This window comes from Capsicum annuum, chromosome 2, assembly GCF_002878395.1.
Source record: "Capsicum annuum cultivar UCD-10X-F1 chromosome 2, UCD10Xv1.1, whole genome shotgun sequence".
NCBI lineage: Eukaryota > Viridiplantae > Streptophyta > Magnoliopsida > Solanales > Solanaceae > Capsicum > Capsicum annuum.
The window spans coordinates 18,431,998-18,456,743 of record NC_061112.1 but is presented as its reverse complement, the minus strand read 5'-3'; the positions used below and the strand labels follow the sequence as shown (position 1 = coordinate 18,456,743).

The 24,746-nt window shown below is 34.2% G+C and overlaps 1 protein-coding gene across 2 annotated transcripts; it reads right to left on the bottom strand.

Moving 5' to 3' along the window:
- Window positions 1-10,746: 10,746 nt before the first annotated feature.
- LOC107858444 (UBP1-associated protein 2C) lies at window positions 10,747-15,984 on the bottom strand. Of its 2 annotated transcripts, none has more exons than XM_016703105.2 (2): window positions 14,423-15,841; window positions 10,747-11,410 (listed from the first exon to the last, which is right to left on the bottom strand). In XM_016703105.2, the coding sequence occupies exon 1, from the start codon at window positions 15,699-15,701 to the stop codon at window positions 14,424-14,426; it is 1,278 nt and encodes a 425-aa protein (XP_016558591.1). In that variant the 5' UTR covers window positions 15,702-15,841; the 3' UTR covers window positions 10,747-11,410; window position 14,423. The 2 variants fall into 2 exon arrangements, with proteins under 2 accessions (XP_016558591.1, XP_047261010.1); XM_047405054.1 differs by lacking the exon at window positions 10,747-11,410 and adding an exon at window positions 12,994-13,260 and having other exon boundaries at window positions 14,423-15,984.
- Between the last annotated feature and the right edge of the window lie 8,762 nt (window positions 15,985-24,746).

The following is a 24,746-nucleotide window of genomic DNA, read 5'->3' as shown; positions in this document are numbered from 1 at the left end:
GTCCTCTCTGCCTGACCATCTATTTGCGAGTGAAAATCTAAACTGAGATGAACATGGATACCAAGACCCTTCTGAAAGGCTTCCTAAAACTGAGAGGTAAACTGAGTAACCCTATTTGAATGATGGACAAGGGAACTCCATGAAATCTAACCAAATCTCTGATATACAACTTAGCATAATCCTCAGCTATGTAGGACGTGTGTGAACTGGCAAGAAGTGAGCTGATTTGGTCAATCTGTCTATAACCCAAGCTGAATCATGTTGTCTACGCGAAAAGGGTACTCCTGTCACGAAGTCCATGTTCACATCTTCCCACTTCCAAGTGGGAATACCAAACTCCTATAATATGCCACCAGGTCTTTGGTGCTCTACCTTCATCTGTTGGCAAGTTCCACACTTAGCTACAAATTCTTCTATATCTCATTTCATACCACTCCACCAATAGACTTCCAGCAAATCATGATATTTTTTGGTCTCTCCTGGGTTAATAGAGTAATGCACACCATGTGCTTCTGTGATAACTCGTTGCCTCAAATTTCCAACACACGGCATACGTAATCTACTCTGGTATCTACTCTGGTATCTCAACACACCATCTCCCCTTTTGGAGAAAACCTCTATCTTTTGATCTTGAACCGACCCCTTTAGTTTGACCAGATTAGAATTCTTATCTTGCTTCTCTTTTACCTTAGAGACTAGAGAAGATTCTGAACTACTATGAACCCAAACATTCCCTTAAGCTGAGTCAACCAACCTCACACCCAATCTAGCTAACCGATAAACTTCTCAAACTAATTCTCTCTTATCATTCTCCACATGAGCAACACTATCCATTGATAGTCTACTAAGGGCATCTGTCACAACATTGGCCTTGTTCGAATATTACAAAACACTCATATCATAATCCTTCAACAATTCTATCCACCTTATCTGATGAAGATTTAACTGTCTTTGCATAAATACATACTGCAAACTTTTGTGGTCCGTACACACATTAACATGCACCCAATAAATATAGTGCCTCTAGATTTTCAAAGCAAATAGAACAGCAGCAAATTTAAGATCATGAGTCGGATAGTTTTTTTGTGAGGCTTAAGTTGTCTAGAGGCATAGGCTATCACTCTACCTCTCTGCATAAAAACAAAAGAAAGACTAACTCTAGAAGCATCATAATAGATAGTGAATCCATTTGTACAATCAGGTAACACTAACACTGGGGCTGAAGTGAGTTGAGCCTTCAACTCTTGAAAACTCCTCTCACAAGAACCTGACCATTAAAACTTAACTTTCTTCTGAGTTAATCTGGACATAGGGGATGCAATGGATAAAAACCCCTCAACAAACCATTTGTAGTAGCTAGATAAACACAAAAATTCCTGATGTCTAATAGAGAGATGGGTCTAGGCCAGTTTCTCACTATTTTGATCTTTTAGGGATCAACTCTAAGTCATCACCGAAAATAATATGAACGAGGAAAGCTGCTAACCTTGGCCAAAATTCACATTTGCTAAATTTGGAGAACAACAGGTGGTCTTTAAGATCTTGCAACATAATTCTAATATGGTCTACATGGTCATCCTCACTATGAGAATAGATAAGAATATCATTGATAAAGACTATGACAAACGTGTCCAGGTACTGTTTGAACACACGGTTCATTAAGTCCATAAAGGTTGATGGGGCATTTGTCAACTCAAATAAAATAACTAGGAAAGAATTTAGCCAAAATTTCTGGTCCTAAGTCTCTGGTGTGCCTCTTTTGAGCTGAATCAAACTGGAAAGAATATGGGGTATTACAGGACTGTAAGCACCATGTGGCACCCAGGGTGTACTCTCGGGGCTTTACAGACTTAGTATCAGATCCTAAGGTTTTAAAGTTTCCTAGGAATTCTAAAATGTGCATCAATTAGTGTCTTGTGCATGGGTGTGAAGCACGCCACACTTATGGGAAAGAGGCTATGAGGCATTTTAGGAAAAATTCCCTTCTTTCAGAGTTCATGTCGTGCAACTAATGTGAGCTCATGTTAAACTCTCTGTCTAATTTATTCTTTCTTCTATTTACAGAATGTGTCTCCCAGAAAGATAGATGAAAGAAGAAAATAAACCAGCCAGTACCTCCGCTCATTCAGAAAGATCCCCTGAATGAGCATGTTTCTCATGCAGAGTTTAGATCTGCATTCACTACTCTATCTCACTCTATAGCGACACAGAATGTTTAGCCAACTTCTTTTCTGGCCAACCCAGTGGTCAATACTGCCGTAGCTAGGATTCAGGACTTTACTCGAATGAATCCTCCTCTATTTTCGGGTTCCAAATCTGAAGAGGATCTGTAGAAATTCATAGACATGTTCCACAAGATAATAGACATTATGGGGGTGACTTCTAGTGAAAGTGCAGAGTTAGTTGCCTATCAGTTGTAAGATGTAGCTCATATGGTTTAAGCAGTGAAAGATAGATAGAGGCACAGATGTAGGGCCTATAGAATGGGAAGAGTTTGCTATAGCCTTCTTAGATATATTCTTCTCATTGGAGATGAGGGAAGCCAAAGTGTTAGAGTTTATTAACTTTAGGCAGGGCAAAATGAGCATGAAGGAGTATTCCCTTAATTTACTCAGTTATCTAGGTACACTCCTCATATGGTGGCTAATAGCAGGTCTGGAATGAGCAAGTTTGTATCTGGGATATCTAACAGTATAGTTAAAGAGTATAGGACTACAATGTTAATTAAGGAGATGGACATATCTAGGCTTATGGTCCATTCTTAATAGATTGAGGAGCAGAAGAATAAGGAAAAGAAGAGAGAGGATGAGAGGGCTATAATAGGTAGCTTTAATTTTACTTAACCAAAGTCAGAAGGTGGCAACCGTCCTCAGTTACTTTAGAAATTTTTAGCCCCTGCCACATCTTCAACTAGTTCCTTAGTACCCAAATTCGAGAATTATAATTAGGATAGTACGCCAGGATCTAAGTCCTAAGGTAGTGTAAGCAGTGGTCGTACAAATCCTCTTTTCTAGAAATACGATAGAAACCATCAAGGTGAGTGTAGAACTGGCAATGATGCATTCTTTGGGTGTGGTAAGCCAGACTATCGCATTCGGGAGTGTTGGGTAGTTTCTCATAAAGTTAAGGATTTGTGCCAACAGGGTAGTCCCATCAGTCATCAGTTCTAGTCGGTCGCCCAACTTAGAAGTATGCCTTTTCCAATGCTACTAGTGGTCAGCGTCAGAACAGGCTCTATACACTTTAGTCTCAATAAGATTACGAAAACTCTCCTAATATGGTCACTGGTACGTTGCAAGTCTTTTATTTACATGTTTATGGTTTATTAGACCTTGGAGTTTCTCTTTCTTTTGTAACCCCCTTATATAGCCATCAACTTTGGAGTCAGTACCAAAATCTTAGTAGAGACTTTTCCAGTGTCTACCATAATGGGTGTCTCTATTGTAGCCCAGCGGGTATACAGGAACTGCCCAATTATAGTGTCTAAAAAAATTACTTTAGTTGATCTTGTGGAGTTAGAGATAATGGATTTTGACATCATTCTTAGCATGGATTGGATCCACTCATGCTATGCTTCAATTGACTGTAGAAACAAAGTAGTTCATTTTCAATTTCAAAGTAAACCAATCCTTGAATGGAGGGGTAGTACTACAGTGCTTAGGGGTCAGCTTGTTTTGTTCCTTAGAGCGAGGAAAATGATATCCAAGGGGTATATTTATCATTTTGTTTGAGTCAAAGATTCAAATTCTGAGTCTCCAACTTTTACGTCAATTTTAGTAGTGAGGGAATTTCCAGATGTGTTCCTTGAAGATCTTCCCAAAGTTCCTCCTGAAAGGGAAATTGACTTTAGAATAGTCCTTCTTCCAATTACACAACCTATCTCTATTTTTCCATACAAAATGGCTCCAACCAAACTCAAAGAGTTGAAAGAACAATTAAAAGATCTACTAGATAAGGGATTCATCAAGCCCATCATCTCCCCATGGGGCGCACCGATCCTATCCGTGCGTAAGAAAAATGGTTCTCTTAGAATGACTACCGTCAGTTGAAAAAAGTCAAAATCAAGAACAAATACCCACTTCCTAGAATTGATGACTTGTTCAACCAACTTCAGGGTGCCAGTTATTTTTCTAAGATAGACCTCAAATCTGGCAATCATCATCTCAGATTCAGAAAATATGACATTTTAAAAACAGCTTTCAGAACACGGTATGGTCACTTCAAGTTTCTAGTCATGTCCTTTGGTCTCTAAAATTCCCCAGTAGCCTTAATGGACTTGATGAACTGAGTGTTCAAGTAGCAGAGTTGATCCTTAAAAGATCAAAGTAGTGAAAACTAGCACAGACCTATTTCGCTGTTAGATATCAGGAGTTTCTTGGGTTTGACTGGCTATTAACAATGGTTTATTGAAGTATTTTCATCTATTGAGTCCCCCATGTCCAGATTGAATCAGAATAAAGTCAAATTCTAATGGTCAAATTCTTGTGAGAAGAGTTTTCAGGAATTGAAGACTCGACTCACTGTAGCCCCAGTTTTGACTTTACCAGATGGTTCAGATGGATTGGAAGAAGGATCAATCCTATATAGTTTTAATGCATTAAAACAAATCTGGAAGAAGGATCAATCCTACACATCATTCATGTGTAAATTTCATGTTATCTATTCAGACACAAAGAGACTCTTGATGTCAATTGTTGGAAAATAGACATATGCAGCGAAAGCAAATAAGAAGAGGATCACTTGCATGTAATATAGACAACATATGTTTACCAAAAAAAGAATAGACAACACATAATTATAGATTTTAATCAAACATAAAATTGATACTTATCTCTTGAAGTGTGAACACGTATCATTAAGTAAGTCTTTGTGAACACATAATATCAAGCAAGTCTAATTTTGATTCTGCAATATTTTGTAGTGATCTCAAATTAATGGTTGAACTGTCTCAATACTTGAGTGGGCAAGTATCAAATAGAAAACTGATTCGCTTTCTAAATTAGGATAATTCCTACTTATGAAGATATTTTTCCTAGTTCAAAAAGGAGAACAAAAATTCATTATATTCTAACAAAAAGATGTCTGTCTTCCTTCTTTTCACCTGAAAATAGGATTGTGAGTTCTAGTTAAATATTACTGAGGCTCTCTATTATGAAAATAATTTAAAATTTCGATTTGAATTATTCTTACCATAATAAATTACAAATCATTCCATTAGAAATTCATAACTGCACTCTTCTAATTATATTATGAAATTTTTCATTAAATACTTATGTAATTTTTCATGTTAAGATTATAGATACTAATCAATAAATTAAATTACTAACGAATTCAATCTAATGATTAATTTTCTTTAAACCACTGCTTAACTTATTTCATGTGTCAAATCCATAAAATCCACTTTCAAGTTTAACCTAATGAAAATTTATAAGTTTCTCAAATAGGTATGAATCTCTATACCGAGACATGAATTCAATCAATTAACTTATTATTGCACTAATATATATTATTATCATCCAATCTACCAGGCATATTGACCCATTTCAAGATCTCACCTTTTAATAAATCAAAAGGATAATTAATATATACAACTCACAATAGTTATATCAAGACAGAGAATGTAAGTACATTTAATAGTATAGAGAATATCTTTTTTGGTCAGTCAGTCGAAAATATTTATCTCTGCTCGGTCCCATTCAATACATACAAAATACACTAGCATAAGAAGTTGAAACTGCACTATTTTCATAATCAAGATAAATTACATTTAATTTTGAGCAACAATCGTACCAATGGCTTTTCTAATTTTCATCCTAGATTGTGAACAAAAAACTTTATACTTATAAGAACCGATAATTTAATCCTCTGTGGATAAGCTAAAATTATATACACTAAATCATCTACTATATAAGTAAACAGACACATAAAAGAATATATGATCTATTAAACTTGATTTTTAATAATTATTTTATAATAAATACTATATCTAAACATATGGTCAATTGCATATGTACCATGGTTAATAATATATTTCTCAACTCATTGTATCCTAAAGCCTTTCTCAGTTAATATTCAGTAAATTATTAAATTCTCTAATATAATAATTTTCTCAATTCTTGACTTAAACCAATGAAAAAATTATCAATTTTAATAAAATAATAAGATAATATATTTTTCAAAAATCCCTATATAAATATATATGATTCCATAAATAATTTTTAAAAAATTACAAAAATATCTATGACAATTTAGAGAAATATGATTATAATGTATTTTCTTAAAATTTAAACCTAGTTGAAACTCGTCTCTAACTTTTCTTATTGCATCCAAAAATTTCAGTATTGTCTTCTCGAACTGCATCAAAATAATTGTGAAAATTACTCATAAATGATTCCAAAGGTATGATATCCCCTTCAACTCCATCATCAATATTGTTTTCTCCGATGGTATTCACATTTTCTTCCAACCTCTGGACCTCTGAAATGTACTTTCTCCGTCCCATTTCATTGTGTCGCCTTTTTTTTTTTTGACTCGGCCTAAAAAGAATATCATATTTTCTTATTTGACAACTATTTCATGATACCATCCTCATTTTATTCTTACTAGATTCTACTTAATAAGAAAAGACAACTAAAAAGATAAACATTAAAGTGACTTTAAAAGAAGCAATTTTATCAAATTTATAAAGTCATTATTTATTTCTTAAACTTCGTATCTGGTCAAATGACGATACATAAAATAGAACAAAGGGAGTATCATTCTCACGTAGATAATCCAATAAGCTATTAATATTCTTTTTATTCAAGTTCATAAATGTCACTTTCATAAGTGAATTCATTTAAGCTATTAATATTCATTTTATTCAAGTTCATAAATGTCACTTTCACAAGTGGATTCATTTAAATTTCTTAAAGCTTCATTCTCAAAACGAATTTTGCAATTATCAATACATTATACTTAGCTTTATGTATAATGAATTTAATTTTTTACATAAACTCAATAAATATAATACATTTAGAAAGATAGAGTGATTTTGATGTAATCAAAATACCCTTCATTGAACTCAACATTAAAGAGAGTCATATTAAGGAGATTCTTAGCTCATCCTATGTGGCTTGCCTTAGAGGTCTTCAATGCTATTTATCCTTTTTATGATTTTTTTGATAATTTTTTTTTATTTTAAAAGATTAAAAATTCACTTTAACATTATACACAATATTAAAGAGAGTCATATTAAATAACTTTTATCATCAATATCATTAAACTTTTCTTATTTATGTGCTATGTAATAAAAGAAAAATTAAAAATCACTCCTTAAACTCTCTTAATCATCTTAAATATGCAAGAAAAAAACTAAAAAAATTATATGTGAAAGCTCAAAAATCAATACACGCATACATACATACATACATACATACATACATATATATATATATATAAAGTCATTATTTATTTCTTAAACTCCGTATCTGGTCAAATGACGATACATAAAGTAGAACAAAGGGAGTATCATTCTCACATAGATAATCCAACAAGCTATTAATATTCTGTTTATTCAAGTTCATAAATGTCACTTATATATCTATATATATATATATATATATATATATATATATCTTTTGGGGGTCTTTTTCTTCATTCTTTCCATTAATTAATTTATTTATTAAATAAAAAAGATCAATCATATTTACTATTCTAATTAAATCTAATGAGTTATAAAAAACCTCCATCTATTTGTATGCTCTACTTAAATAATATGTCTCCCCAACTCCCTTCTACCTAATTCTTTTGGATTATCCAAACTATAAATAACAATCATCTATGGAGTTGTTGAATGCAAATTTTTATTTTCTCAATTTTTTAATTAATATGGTTATTTAGTTATTGTTCTCCTTTCTTGATTTTCTTCTTCATCTTTTTTCATCAATCATGCGTTTAGTAATCAAAAGAAAGGACATAAAAAGGATGATGTTTTCAATATTCTTCAAAGGTTTATCAAAGAGATGTTCACATCAGTTTTATACGAGTTCATCAAGATGAAGAAGGAAGTTCAATTGTCTTGAAAGATTCGTTAAGATAATGGTCATAGTAATTTGGTGTAATGTAGAAGTTTGAATGATTTATTAATATTTTGAAGATTTATTAGTGTATTATTTTGATTTCAATTAATATATTTTCTTCCTTTTTATTTTATTTCTTCATTTTGAACAAAGTAATTGATCACATATATAATTCGCTTTTATTTAGCAAATATTAAGTTGTAAAACTCTCCTAACTAACATATTAGAAAGCACAATTAGCAAATTTTACTCAATTAACTTTGATCTTCTTCTTATTGTTATTAGTGCATGTTTCTGTTTTTGTGTCTATTTTTTTATCAGTTTCTAATTAATTTAACTATGTTAATTAAATATATATTCTTTTGCAATTATCATAATGCTATACCACATGATTTTTTGCTAATAGTAATTTTCTAATATTTTGTCAAGGTTGAAAGAGATATTATCAATGGTATATTTCTCATAGTAATTGGCTATTAATGCTCCTAAAAGTATATGACATTTCTATATTAGAAATCAATTAAAGAATAAATGAACGAATCATCTTTTTAGTCTTTTAGGATTTTTATGATACATTTTAATTGAGCATACCTCAAACCTCACTTTGTGGTAATACACCAAATATATTGTATTTGTTATTTTAATTTAGCACATAATATTATTATTTTTCAATGTGAATGAATAACATATGACAATGTGCGACGGTAATGCAATCATACGCGAATATTTTTCATACGATTAATTTCATAATTATTAATCATGTAAAATCTATCAATTATTTTCTTATAAATTTATTTTTACTCAGACAATTTATCTCTTTTATTTTTCTTATGGTTATTTAATTTTTCGAATGAAAAGGTGCTATACACGATATACAACAAATCAAAGAAAAAAATTGTGTGTGTGTGTATATATATATATATATATATATTATTTTATTTTTAATTGAGTATACCACACACCTCACTTTATGGGAATACACTAAATGTGTTCTACTTGTTATTTTAACTAAGCACATAATATTGATATTTTTTGATGTGAATGAATAACATATGACAATGTGCGGCAGTAATGCAATCATACGAGTATATTTCTCATATGATTGATTTCAAAAATTATCAATCATGTATTGTCAGTTATTTTCTTATAAATTTATTTTTACTCAGATAATTTATCTCTTATATATATATATATATATATATATATATATATATTATTTTAGTTTTAATTGAGCATACCCCAAACCTCACTTTGTAGGAATACACCAAATGTGTTGTATTTGTTATTTTAATTAAGCACATAATATTGATATTTTTCAATGTGAATGAATAACATATGACAATGTGCGGCAGTAATGCAATTATATGAGAATATTTCTCGTATGATTGATTTCAAAAATTATCAATCATGTATATCTATCAGTTATTTACTTATAGATTTATTTTTACTCAGATAATTTATCTCTTTTAATTTTCTTTATGGTTATTTAATTTTCAGAATGAAAATGTGCTATAGACGATATACAACAAATCAATGAAAAAATTTTTATATATATATATATATATTATTTTAGTTTTAATTGAGCATATCCCAAATCTTACTTTGCGTAAATACACCAAATATGTTGTATTTGTTATTTTAATTAAGCACATATTATTGATATTTTTCAATGTGAATGAATAACATATGACAGTGTGTGGCAATTATATATATATATATATATATATATATATATATATATATATATATGTATGTATCTGAATAAAAAAAAAAAATGCAACACCTCTCATTGTTTAAAAAAAATATTTATTTTTATTCTCTCTTTTGTACAAAAAAATTATTCGTGTCATATTAGAAAAGTTCAAAATTCACAAATACATTATGTTAATCGCATTAAATACATTATGTTGAAACTCGAAGTATACTATTTCTTTAACTTCTCTTAATTCTTACTAAAAAAAATCCTCATTTAATTCTTTTAGTAACATTATGTAGTATGCTTGAATATATAAACTATTTTTCTTGCTTTCATTGTAAATGAGATGTGAACAAGGATTAGAAAGAGTTATAACGCTTACTCTTAATTTTTCTTTTAAAGGAGGAGCAAGCGTTATTATATATCAATTCTTTTGAAGAGTTATTATGATATATTATTTTTAGTAATGACTAATAATAATAATTAATTTGTAACAATAATCGTATTAATGTTCTTAAACTTTTCCACTGCTTTATATTAGAGATAATTATTGACCACATCAAGTTGTTTTAAATATATACATTTTATTTTGCATTATGAGTTTCAATTCTTTTATGAGGTATAACCTCAAATATAATTTTTACTATCACAATTTATTTATTTTTTCTTGAGATGCTTTTCCAATAAATACCGTATCAAAATAAAATTGATCGAAATGTAAGATCTCTAATGTTAATGAACCGTACGCAATACAAATACACATTAGATAAATATTAATATGGAAAATCAATACCAAAGAAAACCAAACAAAAAAAAGAATAACTTCTGCATTGCATGCATAACTATGTTTGTGTGCTTATAGAAAATTGTCAACTAACATAATCAATTACTAGAAAATATTAAATTTCGCGTGAAGCACGAATAAGTAAACAATATTTCATCATACCAGCAACATCAACTTAGACATTTCATGATACCAACAACATCAACTTAGAGAAATTTGATGTATATATAATAGGTCCTCCAAACGGATTGATTTTGACACACCCATTAGCACAGAGACTATAACATTCTACAAGCAAACTGTAGTTTGCCTTCTACGTTAATTTCTTTTCAACAACCATAGAAGTATAAAGGAGAACCAAACACCAGAAGCTTGCGTATGCAGCTGCTGTACTGCTGAATTTCGCAAAGACTAACTTGCGATATTTTGTTCTTACTACTCAACGCATATAACAATACAACTCTAGAACTATAACAAATTTCTTCTTTCAAGGCATTTTACAAGGTCGTTCCACCTTGGAGCATTTATCACATCAACTGGACCTTGATCTTCAACACATTAGCAGCACATGCCACCACACCTCAGAAATACAGCTTTCGCTCCACTCCACATCACCGCAACTCAGCAACAATAGACAACAGAGTAACCAAGAAACAAGGAAACGAATTTTGTTATGGAGAAAATAAATCCACATCAAGGTAGGCAATGGTGGAAGTCAAAGTGGGCGAACAAAAGAAAACACCAGGCAATGGTGGAAGTCAAAGTGGGCTAACAAAAGAAAACACCAGGTATGCCTTCCAATTACAATAAGAACATGTAGTACGACATGATTAACTCATTCAGGATTTTAATGGCAGCTACCTTCAGTGACTGCAGAAATAAATAATTAAATTCAAAAAAAGTTTAATCTTTTGAATTAAATTCAAAAAAGTTCAACAATCTTTTTATCTGAAATCAGCTGAGAACTTTGTTTCACAGTTCAGATCCAAATTTGGGAAAACACGTGATGTTCCATAATCCTCATTTTTTGTTCACTTATGTTCCAAGTTTCTTTTAAAAGCAAATTAAGTCTAATAAAATTCCATAAGTAAAAAAGAAGCCATTCAAAAGTAACAATCTTCAACCACCAATGAATTGATGAAACTAAGAACTGGTCACGTTATGCAAACCGGGATATAATCTTAATTTTCAACAAACAATAACTTTTTTAATGGTACAGAAATTAAGACATCACTACTTAAGATTCAATAGCAGATTTCAAATGAAGCCAATCTATGAACAGGAATGAACAAATCCAATACACTTGAGAAACGAGGTGAAAACCAAAAACGAAAAAGGCACATGTCAAACAGATCACTGAGCTCAACACCAATCTTTTGCAGCATGTACATAGCTAGAAACAAACACCATATTAGATTCAATTTACAAATATCTACAAATCCTGCAAACAGCAACAACATAGTGACAACACCAATCTTTTGCAGCATGTACATAGCTAGAAACAAACACCATATTAGATTCAATTTACAAATATCTACTAATCCTGTAAACAGCAAAAACATAGTGACGTGAACATGATTCTGCTGAAACAACAATGCACGGACCCACCCACATGCATCCTATATTTGTTGATCCAACTGGCTCCATACCGGTCTCCCTCCCAAATCCGTCCACAAAACAAAACAAAGAAATTAGGAGAAGATGCATACCTTCTCATCAAATGAAATTATGGAAAGTACTAACAGAGTTCTTGAGAGAAGCTAGAAGAATATTGATAATTCCAAAAAAAGAGACTTTTCAGGAATATGTTCCAATAATTCCAAAAAGAACAGATTTAAAGAAACAGTGAACTAGAGTTCTTATTTTCTTTTTCTCTACATTTGCGATGTGATTGCAACGCCACTGTTATTGAGAAAAATTGAAACTGCAAGCAAAATGGCAGACAGCAAAGACTTTGGTTCTTGCTTACACAGTAACATTTGCAAGTATTCAGACTTCCCAACACCAGGTATTAATTAATTAACCATGTATACAAAAATTCTAATAAATCAATCCACATTATTATCATTGTGCCAGATTATTTGATTCAAATCAATGACCAACAGCAAAGACAGCTTTAATTCACCAGCTATTGACTATGCAAGCAAACAGTATGCAATATGAATCCTGCTGCACAACATTAGTGTTTTTTCCATCCGATCAATAATTCTAGATATTCATATATTTAAAAACTCGTACTGGTTTTATTTATTTCAAGACATAATTCTAATTAAAACAATAAACGGACATTTTGTTTCCATCCAATAATTTGTATTGGATTAGCAGTCTGACAGCATCATAAAGATCGCTTTTTGTCTACATACAGAAGTTGAGCCAATAATGGCTGAACATAACATGATAGATCTAGAAGGTCAATTTTGCCACATGGTCAACACGATTGCCAGATAGGAACGTAAAGAAACAGGAAGTACGGGTAACATTAGATAACAAAACTGACATCAATCCTCAATACGCTAATCAAACAATACAGCAATTTTTGAAGTAACTAAGTACTAACTTAATACTAGCAAATATAAACTAACAGCCACACATAAGAGCAGATAGGTGAAGCAGCAACAGATGTACAGCAGTCCATGTAACCAAAGATTTCAGAGTCTGCAATCACGAAATCACCACAACCATTTAAAGCATGTTGCGTCCAAGAAGCTCTCACAAGACACCTGAACAGATATTCATGTACGATTCAATCACTCAAGATTCCAACATATAGAACTTGTAGCGGGCAGAAATTTGTAAGACAAATCATTTTCAAAGTACAGCAGATGGACATAAGTCACACTAAACAGCATATGGATCAAGTTATAAGGGGCTCTACATAACATGCACTAGACTAGTGCAAGTAGATCCTCTCCCACCTGATGAGAGAAAGAAAAATAGAAAAAAGGGGAAAGCAATATCAGATAACCATTTTCCATATTAATTGCACAAAGACAGTTAAGCGGTTAGCGAATACAGTCTCCGTTGTTCTGTTAGCTTATGGCTTTTCCCAATTGCTATCAAATAGAATGCTGCCATGCTTTCACATTAATAGGGGCAGTAAAAGCAACTAATTATAGAGAACTAGGAAAATATCTAGGACATTCCTTGTATCTTTCAGCCAATCCCATCCTGGATTAAGAGCTGATACAACATAAGGACCCCCTTAGGAATGGAAGTAATGTAGTAAAACAGTTTACAGTCCGCAAGCAGATTCTTGCTACTAAATAGATGTAGAAAATCAACCAGAATTGCCACAAAAAGCTCAACTGATATCCAGGAGCCAGAAGTTCAGTGGTAAAGCAAATAAACCTTCCAATCTGCAGCCCCCTGTCCAAACGCTTTAACACACACACACACACGGAGGAGGGGGACGGGGAGGGGGTGGAGGAGTATCTATAGAATTCAGAAATAGAGAAAATAGACATTTATACCCAAACAAAGAGCACATTGATTCCCAATCCCTCACTCTCTAATTTTTCTTCAAGGAAATCAGACAGAAATAACACAATATTGTTCTCCTGGATACATCACAAAATTCAAGCACAATCTACAGCACAAAATTGGATGCATTGCACTGCAAAAATGTTGGCTACTTTACTCAACAACAGGTATGGGGCTATCATCAGCTTATATAATAAGCAAAGAGAAAAAACACGCTAGTCCACAAATTGTAAGCCATGCACTGTAACAAAACATTTAAACTACCTATCAAACAAGAAAACAAAAGAAGTTTGTAGCCAATACACCTCAGATAGTTGCTCAACAATTATATGCATGAACAATACCAAGTGAATCATATGGAGGCATGACACGTATAATTGTTAACAAACTCAGAAGGATTACCTCAGTAATATGGAGGCATGCCCTGGTACATCCCACCTGGTGGAACCCTCGACCCGGCTCCGGGCTGTGATACCTGCGAGGGATAAGCCGACTGTAAACCATAATTACCACCATCTGGATAACCTCCTGAGCTAGCCATTCCAGCGGAGCTTTGAGGCATCCTGTAACCAGGATTTGCTAGCCCTCCACTGTAATCCCCAGAACCACCACCATACCCACCAGCGCCAGCATATCCACCAGCAACGCCAGTAAAGGATCCCGGTCCTTGGTTTCCATATCCAGGCCCACCAATAGCAGAATTCAGATGTGGATTTTGATGTGCCACCATTCCAGGCTGAGGTGGTGGCTGCTGCATTCCTGGACCAGGCCCGCCTGTAAACCCTGAATATGGACCCAACCCGCTTACAGGAACACCATAATTTGAACTGGGCATCGATCCAACCCTATCATCACCCGGCATTCCTGTAGGTCCAGCATTCAGCATTCCAGGGCCACCTCCAGGCCCCATATTCTGCTGCTTCCCCTTCTTATTATCCGTTGCCAATTTGCACAACACCTGATGTCCTTCTATTGTCTTCACCGGATCAAGTAAAGACGCCTTAGCTCCCTCCTCAGTTTTGTACACAAAAAAAGCAAAACCTTTTGCTTTTCCAGTTTGTTTATCGAATCCCAAAGGACCCTCTTCAATCTCTCCATAAATAGCAAAGTGATTCAAAAGCTTCTCGGACGAAATCTCGAAAGGAACATTACCAACATAGATTTTCCTAAGCGCAACATCAGCAGAATGTGAATTCCCCGAATTACCCGCAGCCGCCAGCTGTGTCACTGTAATACGGCCATCGATTTTCTTGTTGGGTTCCTTTAAAGAAAGAATTGCAGCATCAACGTGCTTGAAAGTAACAAAACCATAGCCCTTAGATTTCGCCGAGGCCTTGTCTGTTATGACTATTGCCTCGTCTAGTTCTCCATAAACAGAAAAAACCTGCCGGAGCTTGTCGGTGGTGGTCTCCCAACCAAGACCACGGACAAAGAGTTTGCGCTGAGATACGTCGGCGTCAGCAACAGAACGTATGGCTTCAAGGATATCAGGGTAGCGAAGGGAGGCGTTACGGAGAACTGAAATGCACTGGTCTTTCGTGAACGTTTCAAGAATCTTGTCGATGTCTTCAGGGGAAAGAATACCGAGTGCCGGAGGAGCGGCGGCAGTTGTGACGAGTTCGTTGGACACGGGATAAGCACCGCCGTTCTCATCAGCCTTGCGTTTCTTAGTTAGATCCATGGACAGAGATATCTATTCAAATGTAAACCCTAGAGAGTCGGAAAGCACTCGGAATAAAACCCTACATGGGGTAGGAGGAACCGTTAACTTATAGGATGAGATGCTCCACTTACGACACCGTACAATTGACAGGTCGTCCTTCTGTAAATGGGCTTTTGCTGGTCTCGGGTCTATATTATCCAAGAATGAGGCCCATGCCTTGAGCTAGCAACTTTGTTTTTCTTTTCATTTTCATATTTTTTGGTTATACAACTAGTAGTATTAGGTCCGGACTTATTATTTTCGGTTTATAAATTAAAAGTTATAAGTTAAGCTTTTTAATTTATGGTTTTTATCTTATTTTTATCATTTTAACTTAAAAATAAATGCTTAAAAGCACTTTTTAATTTTATCCAAATATCTAAAATAAGTCAATTCAAACAAACTCTTATGAAAGAAAAAAATTTATAAATAACAATAGTTCTCCCCTAATCATGAAATATAGCGATAGTTTGTCTATTTATGAAAAGTAGCAATAATTTACTTTAAAATATAGTGGATGCATTGTATTCATGCATAATAAATGTACATACAATATCTCTGTCCAACTGAAATCACGTGCATACAAGATCAACTTCCATAAACTTCAATAGATTATGCAGTCATCACCTCAAAAATGCCACACATACAACTTACATGCATACAACATATATTTTTACACGTATACAACATATGCTTGTATGTCAGGTTAAAACCTTAAGAGAATATGTCATGCATCACATTAAGTCACATGACCCAAACCAAATAAATATCTACATAAAATTTGAATACTCTACCAAGGATAGTACAGGGAAATCAGACTGGTATGTAGAAGAATTATGTCTTGGTTTTGCTAGGAATGGATGAGGACCAAGTTCTCTTTGCCTGCTCAAATGGTTTGTTCAAGTCCCTATAGTCTTATCAAGGTGAATATTAATATTGTTCTAAATACTTTAACCGTATATCTAAACCTTCAAGTGCATATATTTTTTTGCTCTACTATTCTCATATGCTTAAATACTGATTCTATAGAAGTCATTTTGTTATTGTCACTCTTTTTATTAAACTTCATTTTTGTTAGTGCATGTAAACATATAAACTAAGAAAAAAGGTTCCTAATCAAGATTCCTTCGTCACAAACTTCTCTTATGTTCCTTCTTGATTGGATTTTTTCTTTTTCTGAATTTTTATCGTATATTCTCTCTAAATCATTGCTTATTTCTTTTGACGTTGAATCAAAGCATTCATCAACCTATTTTCAACTTTCATGCTCTTAAGAAGGTAACTTTATGATTCTAGTAGAGTTATTTTGTTGATCTCATGTCACGGTCCAAGACTACACCCTAGTCACATTATGGTGCTTGAGCCACAACTGATCTCAAACTAATCCATTGTATGGCATGGTACTAAGTACACTGAAAGTAGATGAAAAGTACTGAATACAAAAACTAACTAGATAAATCTTAAAGCTCTGTAATGATGTAAACCAATAAATAGTTTAAAATCTAATACAAACTAAATTAACTAGTTTGTCTATCTGAAGGCCTCAACTAAAAGATAAGTCACTAGGACAAGTTACCAGTTAACTCTAAATGTCTGAAAATTAAAATAGCACTGAAATAAAGAATACTGAACTCATTCTCGAAAGATAAGAATTACCACATACAACTGCTGAGATGGATATGAAGTCGTGCTAATCGTGAGCTGGATGTTGAGCGTCTGAACCTAATACTATAACATAATATAGTGCAAAGAAACATGTGATCATTACTTTGAATGTACTGAGCATGTGAAGTATACAATTATAAATATGAAGCATATTGGAGAATACTAAATACTAAGAAGTAGCACTAAATGCATAACTAAAGACCATAACTCTATTAAAATGCCTATAAACTTTGAATGAAAAGTCTAAAAAATAATATTTTAAAATAAGGTAAATTGAACTAAGGGACATGTACATATACTATATCTGAATTTGTAACTGGGGAAGATCCTGTTAACCGACATAAACCACCTGAGCTAAATATGAATTTCAATGTATACACCCCATCAAAAGGTCCCAATATACCTTAGAGTATAGAGGCATGTCTGGCATGATCACAAAACTGATGCCCAACTAATAGGGCTAAATAGGCCTGCGGTGGTACGTATTTTTGGTGCTTGGGTGCGCTGAACCTTAGTCCAACTTATTTCTATGTACTACTCCCATAATATTTATATTGTTATCTCTGTAAAATTGATTTACTAAAAACTACATCAGAAGATACTTTATCTGAAAGTACTCTAAAATATGATTAACTAAGAATATGTTGAAACTGAGGCTAATTACATTATTTATTCTAAAGCCAACAAATTAATGGAATTATGTGTTCATAGCATGCCAAGATATAACTTAAAAACAATGAATAATTAAATATCTTGAAAATCATGAGAGAACTAAAATCATAAAGGAAATTATAAAAGGGCAACCCGGTGCACTAAAGCTACCGTTATGCGCGGTGTTCGAGGAAGGGCCTCACCACAAGGGTGTATTGTACGCAGCCTTACCTTACATTTCTGCCAGAGGCTATTTTCAAGGCTTAAACCCGTGACCTCCTGGTCACATGGAAACAACTTTACCAGTTACTCCAAGGCTCCCCTTTTGTACTGATACTGATACTGATAATTCTAAATTATTAGGGACATTAGCCTAATGACCCTCCAGGCCATTTCCTCTATTACATACATTTTTAGTGTTCTAATCCTCCCTAAAGTAGTTATAGATCATTTATGAATTGCCAAAACTGTTGTTTCAGTTATCGGACAATCCATTTGGGTTTTAGGCTTATTTTCTTATTTTGGAGTAATCGTTGTTAAGAAATTGGTCTCACACCAAAACTCCTAGTAAATGTCCTTAAATGAGAATGTAGACAGCGTCATCAGCTTTGAAATATTTATTTTAGGATAGAGGGATCCTTGGTTCAGGTCCTAGGGCTTTCAAACTCATTTTGGGCTATTGGATGGATTTTATGAAAAATGAAATGATAACATGGGTTCCACACTTAGTCAAAACAACCTTGGATATAATTTTTAATGGTTCCACTAAATCTGAAATATCAAATTTGGTATGATAGCATAGTTTATTTACGCTCATAGGATTCTAAATGAATCTAAGCACCCGGTAAGAGTCCATTTGGACATAGCCACAATATGGTGCCTGATATCTAGTTTGACAGCTTAAGAGGTTGAAGAGCCGATTAAGAAGTAGTCGCTTTAGTAATGCTTAGCTGTTTTAGAGACCTTGACCATTTGGCTGAGATTCGCTTTAGAGGTCAATGTCCGCTTAAGTGGAGATTGCTTTAGCAGCCAGGAGAGCAACGCCTGCATCCCTATGTCCATATTGCTTTTGAGGACTTGTGCCGCTTAAGCGGAAGCCACCAATAACTGAGTAGCTGGGGATTGTTAATCCCTTTTCTTCACCCAATTTTACTCTTATTTTCTCAATTATTTTCCATCATTTTTGAGAGCTTGGAGCGTGGGAACTGTGGGGTGAAATTAAGGTAAGCTAGCTTAACACTTCTTGTCATTTTCTATTATATTTATTGTCAATTCCATCCTATTTCACTGTAAATTCCTAGAGATTAGGTCTTAAAATCCTTAGACCTTAGGAGTTGATTTAGGACTCGATTTATGCATCATTTGTGCTTAAGTTTTGAGCACATATTCCTTGTCCTTTGAGGGTCTTCGTGATAGATTTAATTTTGGATTTTATTTGCAGGCTTCGTAGGCCCATTCTTAACGTGAATTCAGACCCGACTTGTTATATAGCAATATGGGTCTTATTCTACTCCTATTTACGTGTAAATTATCATTTTATAGTGGCAACATTTTAGAAATATAGAGCAAAGATGAGTGATTTATCAACTATTCAAGGATTGTAGTTCGGCATTAAGTAGGATTTAGTCTACTTTTCTTCATGAGATAGTGAGTAGTGTAGATTGCATACTAGTTAGGTATGATTGGAAATGTTTATGACTAAAATATCATGACTTAGCCTAGGAGCTTGAGGATAGTGACACAGCCCAAACCAGGGCCTTGTCGTAATGGGCAATCCCAAGTCCAACTAGGATCGAAAACAGCCTCCGTTACCCAATCTAAACACCAAATGCATACCTTGAGTCGGTTGAATTCCAATATATAACAAAATAGCGTGTTTATCCCTGTAGTGAATCTGGGATAAGTCTACAACGAGACCCACCCAATCAAGTCTAACCACCCAATAACCAACTAAACCAATGCAGAAACCATAAACCAAAACCAAGATAATGATCAAATGTATGCATATATATAGCATATGTGATATAAACATTCCATACCATACCCAAGTCCATAGTTGTTCATACAAAGCCTCTAGACTAACCAAAGAGTAACTAGTCGGGACATGCCCCCACCATAGCCAAAAACTAAAGTCTATGAAAGACAAGAATTATGTAAAGTAAACCATGACATGAAGTATATTCCTTCCAAACTATGAAAGCTTACTACTTCAAACCAACATTGACTGTATCCAAATTCGATTACTAAGCAAGAAGAGCAGAATGGCCGGTTCCTGCATAGCGTGGGTATACAGCCACCAGTAAATGGGTTAGTGGGTGAACACTAGCATGCACTTAGGATAGGGATAAAATAATGCCAGTCATAAAACTAAGTGAAACCATCCATAATGCATACAATCATATATATATATATATATATATAAGTATTGGGAAAGGAAATCGGGTTTAGTATGCAGTTAAAACCTTTCCCTGGGTTGTGTAGCTTTGCCGCCCTAACCACCTACTATCCATATGGGTTCAACTCCCTCTGCTAAAAAAGGGCCCCAGTACGTGTAGTCGCACGAGCAGGAAATATCCCATAAGTTGACTAGTACATCCCTCCAATATAAAATGTGACACTCACACGTGATCATTGAAGCCCCTCATATCAGTAAATATGAGTTTTCGGTTTTGGTCCCCCGAGACTGTCACCTTTCACGACTTAGATACACTCCCCGCCATTAATGCCTAATCAAACCATGTCCAAATAATCCGTTTACCATTTATTAACCATGTCCAATATTAGTGGTATCGCCATACCACCCCATTACTTACAAGTAATATCCATAACCAAACCATTTAGGTTAAGGGAACCTTAGGTTCCCTTTACATATATCATATTAAATCCACTTAGGAGACTTCCATGTTCTTCACAAGCATAACCATTTAGCCTTTAGCCTTTCCAAACCATTTAAACCAATTCCATTAATGCATTCACTTGGGGGATTTCGATGTATCCCACAAGGTTTTCAAAATAGACCAACCATGACCACCAAAACCTTAACCTTTAAACCATTCTAAACCATTTAAGACCATGCCAAACATTTAAAGCATTTGTATCATTTAAACCATTTAAAACATGCAAAACAATCCAAATCCCTTTAAGGTTCCATTACCAAACCAAATCATGCAAGAGTTCCAATGAAAGTTCAACAATAGAGTAAAAATATTCTTTGAGGCATTTTATCGAACATGTTAAGGGCATACCTTTACCAAGATCAAAACCAATCTGCAAATCACCATAATTAGGGCCACTCAAGACCCCTTTAGTAAAAACCATAACCAACAACCAACCACATATGTAAAACATTATAAAAAATATGTAAGAACATAGTTTAAACCTATGCCAAACCACATGCATAAAGACCCTCAATAATATTTCGAAATCCACTATTCATAATTCATAAACCAACATTTAAAACACATTACACATGCCTTTATTTTGAAATAACAATAAGGGAAGGAGTACATTCCTTATACAAGAAGATTCTGAAGAGAAACATGACTCTTGAGACCTTTTGAAGAGCACATGAGAAACCCTAGCTTTCAATCTTCCAAGAGAGTGTTTTGGAGGATATTTGAAGTGTTATGATCCTTTAATAAGTGTTATAGAAGGCCATATAGGGTTATATAACGTGAGGACATAAGGGTTTAGGAGTAGTACATATCCAAACTACCTTGACTTAAAAATTAAAACAATTCACGTCCAGGGGTATGACTCACCTTACCATTCATATCCAAGGGTACGAGTGACACCTCAACTTGTACCCCAACTCGTATCCAACCTTGCCAAGACCTTACCTACTAGTTTCTATACGACTTACCCTTCCTAACTCGTACCTAAGGGTATGAATAGTAACCTTAATCGTATCCACTAATCGTATGGTGGACAGATTACACTAAACCATTCAAACATGCACCATGGACTTTTCCTATACCAGTCGTAAGCTCCCATATGACTCTTACCCATATGAGTCATACCTTGGGTACTAGCTAAGCCATCCTTACTGCCTAGGGTATGGTTGAAACACCTAGGCAGCCTACGACTCATAACCAAGGGTACGAGTGACTCCCTTAAGTCGTACCAAGTCAAAAGGGGCCCAAACTTTGGAAATTTTCAAGGGTCTAAATCCTAGGATGTTTTAGTCTCCCCCATAAGGAATATTCGTCCTCAAATGATGGGTAAGGGTAAGAACAAGATAAGGTTACCAACACACATCAAACTTTTCTCCAACCAAAATGAAGGGTAAGAACACAAACCAAGATGAGAAAATTACCACATACTCTAAGAATGATTGACACCCCAACACTTTCATTCCAAGCTCTAACTAAGTTAGAAAAAAATGATGCAAGAGAAACCATTCCTTTCCTTTAACAAAGTTTGAAAACAAAGAAGTATTGAAGAACACACACCTTACGCATAAATTTTTAGAACAAAGAACCAACACGGTCACTTGTACTTTCATGTCCACTTGCACATACCAAATGGCTTTCTCAGGCTTTTAGCTCCACCATGGAACCTTTACCGAAGGCACACCTTTTGTTCGCAACCTGCGAAATTACCAGTCCAAGATTTCTTCTAGAGAACAAGGAATTTGAGATACCAATACCACTCAAAGGAACCAACCACACCTTACCCCCCACACAAACACATAGGATACCGAATGAATGGAACTTACGCTAAAGAGCAAATCAAATCCAACTTAGAAATTACCAAGACACATCACTACGAGAGCTTGAGTCTAACTATAAACCACCAATTCCATGTTCAAGCCTATCCAAATCTAAAAGAATTTGACTTAAGACATCAGACTCTACTCCTTACATCTATTCCAAAATACTACTCCACTTCCACCACCTTTATAATATAGAAACTATGAGTAAAAGAAATGGACAAACCCATATCTAACCATTATAACCTAAAACTCCTAACCTATAATTGAACACTCAAATTCAATATAACTATTATGCCATAAAGACAATTGGTAAAACCATGCCTCACCAAACCTCTTAGCTACTTAACATAACTATGGGTATATCTACCAATCACAACATTCAAGCCTACTGCCCACATACCCAAGGTATGATCTATTCATCAAAAAATCTGGCACTCTCTATAACCTCTACAAAGGTTTTCACCACCCATTTATTTCCTAACTATTTCTTATGACAACAATCTTACCTCACCTTTAAACCTTAACTCTAGTAGCCACCCGAGACTCTCCCTCACTTAGGGATTTCTTTATTCCCCATTACAAAACATCACCATGCTTCCCAAGCCACTACCATCCTAACATAAGAAGAGCTATTAAAGAATTAAGGCACAAGAGTTATCCATTCCACCTAAATCAAGACAAAGAACCCCAAAACAAGATGCGACATTTTAGGCACAAAATACTTTATAACAATCGCCTGGGTCATACCGAAGAATCATCTCGACCAAACCATACCACCAAAAGCGTTCTTAGAAATGGACACCGAAAAAAACACAACCACCACGATAAGTAATGCAATGTAGAGTCAGGAATCATATCTCGAGAACAAGGCAAATGCAAAATACAACCCTTAAACATAAGCGCTATGACAGTACATGCAATACTAATAGAGTACTTTTTTAACTAGGATAGAAGAGAATTACTAGAATATGCAACCCGATCTTTCCTTAAAGTCCACTACTAAAAGGAAATTTCAGACTAACCACCAACCTTCACCCCATTACACCTACAAGCACAACACTCCACCCTAATGGGTATCACCACAAATGTAAACTAGTGACACTTGATTTTCCTATACTAGAATCTCATCTACCCCAAAGGTCACCTAGAGTCTAGCAAAGACATGGAAAGACCATTTAGTCTAAATTGACTCCAAGGTTTCCAATTAAAACAAAACTACTAAAAATCAAACCATGGCCACCAAGGAATTTTCAAAATTATTTGAATCCAATCAAAACCAATTCATGTTCCCTTAACCCTTTATGCAATGCAAAGTTTTAAGAATAATCAAACTATATGACAAAATCATCTTCATTGGAAATTTCACAAACAATTTGAGTATATATAATTTCTAAACCAAAACCAAGTAATTAGGGAATTCGTAGTGCCCCGAAATCCATTTTCCATTTCCATGCATCCCACAATGTCAAAACATTTAGAAAACATGAATAATACATCCTAATTCATGGAAAATCAATTAAATAAGTAATCATGTCAAAGCACTCCAATTGTACCAAAACCCTATTTTCAAAACCCAGAATTTAAAAATCGATTTCATGCCAACAGTAAAGTACAAGCATAAGGACAAAGATACATTCAAGCTCCGTGATCCAACCTATCCAATGACTAGACCACCAATCTATATTTGATTCACCTAAATCCCTAGTCTAAATCACAACCTTTCCACTATTGTATTCCTCAAGTCATTGACCTCATCCACCCTACCAATTTACCTCCGCAATTTTTGCATTGCTATCCCTGAGCTAAGATACTTCTTTTTTTTAAGATCAAGCATCTAGATTTAAGCCTAAGATCTGCCAACCACCATGTACTACTAACAAACTACCCTCATATCGAATAGAATATACGTATAAGGTCTACCCCATAAGGAGAAAACTTCTAATCCTATTAAGCTTTGTTTTTTGTCATCGTTTAGAAATAATCTTCATAATATA

Coding starts and splice junctions, on each gene's coding strand:
- LOC107858444 (XM_047405054.1), bottom strand. CDS start 15,701: ATGGATCTAACTAAGAAACGCAAGGCTGATGAGAACGGCGGTGCTTAT.